This window comes from Oncorhynchus mykiss, chromosome 11, assembly GCF_013265735.2.
Source record: "Oncorhynchus mykiss isolate Arlee chromosome 11, USDA_OmykA_1.1, whole genome shotgun sequence".
Lineage (NCBI taxonomy): Eukaryota > Metazoa > Chordata > Actinopteri > Salmoniformes > Salmonidae > Oncorhynchus > Oncorhynchus mykiss.
In genome coordinates this window covers 82,557,417-82,563,563 of record NC_048575.1, presented here as the reverse complement: position 1 = coordinate 82,563,563, position 6,147 = coordinate 82,557,417, and the positions used below count along the sequence as shown (strand labels likewise).

The 6,147-nt window shown below is 45.7% G+C and overlaps 1 protein-coding gene across 1 annotated transcript in view; it reads left to right on the top strand.

Annotated features, from left to right (window-relative positions):
• Window positions 1-226: 226 nt before the first annotated feature.
• The window catches only part of LOC110536491 (Golgi phosphoprotein 3), a 33,102-nt gene continuing 27,181 nt past the window's right edge, over window positions 227-6,147 (top strand). Inside the window, exon 1 of the mRNA XM_036936526.1 lies at window positions 227-821. Within this exon, the coding sequence (XP_036792421.1) occupies window positions 600-821 (222 nt within the window). The 5' untranslated portion in view covers window positions 227-599. The remainder of the gene's footprint in view (window positions 822-6,147) is intronic.

Sequence of the window (6,147 nt, the reverse complement as noted above, 5' to 3'; positions counted from 1 at the left end):
CAATCACGAAGAAGAAGGGATCATAGCCTTCACCTGATTAGTCTGTCATGGAAAGAGCAAGTGTTCCTAATGTTTTGTACACTCAGTGTATTACACCCCCCATATATCTGTTGCGCTAGGCCGGGGGCATACCTATAGGTTGACCTAGGGACATCATACCTGAAAGTGTTCAAAACTGTCGTCAGCCAAATGGGAATCTGTCCCCTGTTATTGACATCTACTTTTCTCCTCCCCTGTCTTTACCTGTGGGACGCGCAAACAAGCTCAACTCAAGTGCCACATCCACTGCTCTCGTCATCGCTCACCGCCATATTGGATAAACTACCAGTGGACGGTGGGGTGGGGGGGAGAATGGAGGCTGAGGGAAACACTGAAATATTGCTTATATGTCGCTAAATTGGTTGTGGTATAGTTGTCATTTACCAGAGAAAAAATTAAATATATATTTTTTAAAAATAATAATTGGGAGTCCGTAGCTGTATGTATCCGAGGGGGAAAATGTAAAGTGGTTTTCAAAAATCACGGCAGAGTAGTGAGAGACCGAGTCGAGCTGGGTGTTTTTTTTTCTTCCCCTTCGTTGCTTGTTGGAACTTGTAGACATGACTTCCCTGATACAGCGGAGCTCGGGCCTAGTGCAGAGACGGACCGAGGCCTCTCGTACGGCTGCCGCCGACAAGGACCGAGGGTCCGGGGATGACGACTTCGAGCCCCGCCGCCGCTGCAGCGGGGAAGAACAAGAGGAACAGGACAAAGGAGACTCCAAAGAAACTCGACTCACCTTGATGGAAGAAGTACTACTCTTAGGATTAAAGGACCGCGAGGTATAATTGTGTATTTATTTTGTAACTAAAACTATATTTAGCTGGTTAGGTAACGTTAATTCAAAGACGTCAAAATAACATGTACTAATAGGCGATAGCTAACGTTAACTCGATAGATTTTGCCAATATAATTATTGCTAGTTAACTGTGCAGTTAGGTTTATATTGACTTGCTGGCTACATTGACAAGGGTTTTAGATAGGTAGTTTAGCGCCAAAAAGAGACTTTGATGATCAAGGTTTTGGAAGCATAAGGAACTTTCATAATATCAGCGATAATAAAATATATTAAAAAAATGAATAAAACCTAATGTTAACTTGATACCTTTTTAAAGATACACACGGCGAGGCATGGCTTCACCACGCCCCCGTGTAAAGTACAGCTAATCGGGTACTCTCATTGTAATTACCCTTATTTTTTGGCGGTATCCTAAGCAGACTATTGTTTCTATAAACGTTTTCAATAGTCCCAAGTGTCATTTTAAACACACATGGGCTGTCACAACAATAACTTATTTGCATGATAGTTAATTCTGCCACTCGGGAGGTTGTTACTCGACCTGCTGACATTGACAGTGAATATAGTAAAGCTGTCGCAGCATATCTACGTCACGGTTTGTTTACCCCCCTCTATATTTTTTTTGTTTGTTTTGCCAGTAAACTGAAGTTAGCTGGCTGGCTAGCGAGAGAAGTTAATGTCGATATTTTTCGCCATTAGATATGTCTCGTTACTACTTCCAGTCTTTTCGCTAACCTTGAACCTTCTAGGTATTTAGAAAAGTTTATTTGTTGTTGACTTGCCCTCCGTCCGTCTGTATGTTCTTTCAACTTCCTGGAGACCAGCTGTGCAGACAACCCTACCAAATGGCCTAAAGTAGCCTATGGCGATATCTACACCTACATAGTGGAATCTCCAGGGTTGTATAAATATCCAAATGCAGAAGAATATTATAGCTGTTATTTAGACAGATACATCTCACTAGTCCTTACTACAAACTAACTAGCAAGCTTTATGCAATACACATAGCTAGTTAGATACAAACAAGTGCTTGCCACTTACGGGTGATGAAGTGCTTCGAACACACAATGTATCGTGCAACCGGAGACCACAGATTATCAGCATTGTCGTGTATTAGCCTGAAATTATGAGGTTCTTCTAACCGGCTCCTCTGGCTGGTAATGAGGTTCTTCTAACCGGGTTCTTGGGCTGTTGATGAGGTTCTTCTAACCGGGTTCTTGGGCTGTTGATGAGGTTCTTCTAACCGGGTCCTTGGGCTGTTGATGAGGTTCCTCTAACCGGGTTCTTGGGCTGTTGATGAGGTTCTTCTAACTGGGTCCTTGGGCTGTTGATGAGGTTCCTCTAACTGGGTCCTTGGGCTGTTGATGAGGTTCTTCTAACTGGGTCCTTGGGCTGTTGATGAGGTTCTTCATAGGGCTGGCTCTGACTACATGTGTGGGTATGGATATGCAGACCCGTGAGCCCTCCCCCCATGATGACTTCACCCCCATCAAAGTTGCCCAACTTGCTCTAATTTGAATGCTTGTTCTGGTCTCCTGTTGTCATTGTTTTAGTCAGGATATGTTTCTCATTATTTCCAAGTTTCCATGGCTTCTAAAGTCCGGATCTAAGAAATACTTTCAGTGAAGATTCTCCATTGAGCATATATTTTATATATTTTACTTCTGGGCGAGGCTTAATTTGTGTCCTGGAAATGCTTCAGGCTTGATGCTCTGGGTATGAGATTCACTGGAGCAAATGCATTTCCATCTGAATATAATAAATCACAGAGTGTGGCAGAAATGAGTGACATCTCTCACTGGAACTAGCTGAGCCGGCTCTGCTGTGAAAGAGAAGTGTCATGATGCATATTTCAAAGTTACACAACCCCCCCCCCCCCCCCAATGCTGCGCTGAACTCAGTCCTATACTAGGAAACATGTCTTATTCAGCAACTATCATGTGATTGTGTCTCTGACTGTAGCTGAGCCCACACACTGCAGTAGAGCACGGTAAAGATCTGAACCAGAGGCTTAATGCATTGAGAGGTGACAGTCCATTAGTTCAACAGCTTTGGATGCAGGTCTCATCTCGCCAGTGAAGTACTGGTGTGGTGCGACTCTTGTTTCCTTAACTAGGTGTGTTGAACTGAAGTCATCCCACTAGTCTAACAGGCAGCATGAGAAGAACACATCCCACTAGTCTAACAGGCAGCATGAGAAGAACACATCCCACTAGTCTAACAGGCAGCATGAGCTGAACACAGCCCACTAGTCTAACATGAGATGAACACATCCCACTAGTCTAACAGGCAGCATGAGCTGAACACAGCCCACTAGTCTAACATGAGATGAACACAGCCCACTAGTCTAACATGAGATGGACACATCCCACTAGTCTAACATGAGATGAACACATCCCGCTAGTCTAACAGGCAGCATGAGATGAACACAGCCCACTAGTCTAACATGAGATGAACACATCCCACTAGTCTAACAGGCAGCATGAGATGAACACAGCCCACTAGTCTAACATGAGATGAACACAGCCCACTAGTCTAACATGAGATGAACACAGCCCACTAGTCTAACATGAGATGAACACAGCCCACTAGTCTAACATGAGATGAACACAGCCCACTAGTCTAACATGAGATGAACACAGCCCACTAGTCTAACATGAGATGAACACAGCCCACTAGTCTAACATGAGATTAACACATCCCACTAGTCTAACAGGCAGCATGAGAAGAACACATCCCACTAGTCTAACATGAGATGAACACATCCCACTAGTCTAACAGGCAGCATGAGCTGAACACATCCCACTAGTCTAACAGGCAGCATGAGATGAACACAGCCCACTAGTCTAACATGAGATGAACACATCCCACTAGTCTAACAGGCAGCATGAGCTGAACACATCCCACTAGTCTAACAGGCAGCATGAGATGAACACAGCCCACTAGTCTAACATGAGATGAACACATCCCACTAGTCTAACAGGCAGCATGAGATGAACACAGCCCACTAGTCTAACATGAGATGAACACAGCCCACTAGTCTAACATGAGATGAACACAGCCCACTAGTCTAACATGAGATGAACACAGCCCACTAGTCTAACATGAGATGAACACAGCCCACTAGTCTAACATGAGATGAACACAGCCCACTAGTCTAACATGAGATGAACACAGCCCACTAGTCTAACATGAGATTAACACATCCCACTAGTCTAACAGGCAGCATGAGAAGAACACATCCCACTAGTCTAACATGAGATGAACACATCCCACTAGTCTAACAGGCAGCATGAGCTGAACACATCCCACTAGTCTAACAGGCAGCATGAGATGAACACAGCCCACTAGTCTAACATGAGATGAACACATCCCACTAGTCTAACAGGCAGCATGAGCTGAACACATCCCACTAGTCTAACAGGCAGCATGAGATGAACACAGCCCACTAGTCTAACATGAGATGAACACATCCCACTAGTCTAACAGGCAGCATGAGATGGACACATCCCACTAGTCTAACATGAGATGAACACATCCCACTAGTCTAACATGAGATGAACACATCCCACTAGTCTAACATGAGATGGACACATCCCACTAGTCTAACATGAGATGAACACATCCCACTAGTCTAACATGAGATGAACACATCCCACTAGTCTAACAGGCAGCATGAGATGGACACATCCTGCTAGTCTAACAGGCAGCATGAGAAGAACACATCCCACTAGTCTAACAGGCAGCATGAGCTGAACACAGCCCACTAGTCTAACATGAGATGAACACATCCCACTAGTCTAACAGGCAGCATGAGCTGAACACAGCCCACTAGTCTAACATGAGATGGACACATCCTGCTAGTCTAACATGAGATGAACACAGCCCACTAGTCTAACATGAGATGAACACATCCCACTAGTCTAACATGAGATGAACACAGCCCACTAGTCTAACATGAGATGAACACAGCCCACTAGTCTAACATGAGATGAACACATCCCACTAGTCTAACATGAGATGAACACATCCCACTAGTCTAACATGAGATGTACACATCCCACTAGTCTAACATGAGATGGACACAGCCCACTAGTCTAACATGAGATGGACACAGCCCACTAGTCTAACATGAGATGAACACAGCCCACTAGTCTAACATGAGATGTACACATCCCACTAGTCTAACATGAGATGAACACAGCCCACTAGTCTAACATGAGATGAACACAGCCCACTAGTCTAACATGAGATGAACACAGCCCACTCTCTCCTTACTCCATTCAGACCCCCCCCTCTGAATTCTCCAGTCCCCCGACACAGAGGGAGGGAATGGTAACCAGCTGTCTTTGCTGGGTATCGGTGGCGACCATCTTGTTTTTCCTTAATGACAGAGTAGTCTTAGATGATGTTGATGCTGGGTTTCCCTGAGTTCCGCCCCAAGCCGAGCCCAATGATGTTTGATGTTGAATTGAAACCATGTGGCTGTCGGGGAAGCAAGCAGTAAATCATCTGTAAATCTAAGGGTATGTAGAATCATTCTCCTGTTTCAGGAAAATGGATGGATATGAGAACTAGTCAGCTAGCGCTGAAGGACTTCTCAGACAGGCATCTTCTTATTTTTTGTTGTTTACCCCTTTTTCTCCCCAATTTCGTGGTATCCAATTGTTTTAGTAGCTACTATCTTGTCTCATCGCTGCAACTCCCATACGGGCTCGGGAGAGACGAAGGTCGAAGGCCATGCGTCCTCCGATACACAACCCAACCAAGCTGCACTGCTTCTTAACACAGCGCGCATCCAACCCTGAAACCAGCTGCACCAATGTGTCGGAGCAAACACCGTGCACCTGGCAACCTTGGTTAGCGTGCACTGCGCCCGGCCCGCCACAGGAGTCACTGGTGCGCGATGAGACAAGGATTTCCCTACCAGCCAAACCCTCCCTAACCCGGACGACGCTAGGCCAATTGTGCGTCGGCCCCACGGACCTCCCGGTCGCGGCCGGTTACGACAGAGCCTGGGCGCGAACCCAGGGTCTCTGCGCCACCCGGGAGGCCTAGGATAGCATCTTCTGCGTTAAGGATATGGCTACGAGGCCCGTTGATCCAGATAATGGCATAGAGCTGAAGGACTTCTCAGACAGGATAGCTGAAATAGCTGGCTAAGAATATGCTGTAGGAGGAACGTTTCCCTCAAGCAGAGATCTGATGACGGTAAACGAAAACTTGTTTGGCTCCTAACACAGGGTTGGACTGTATTCAGATAACTTGTTTGGCTCCTAACACAGGGTTGGACTGTATTCAGATGTTTC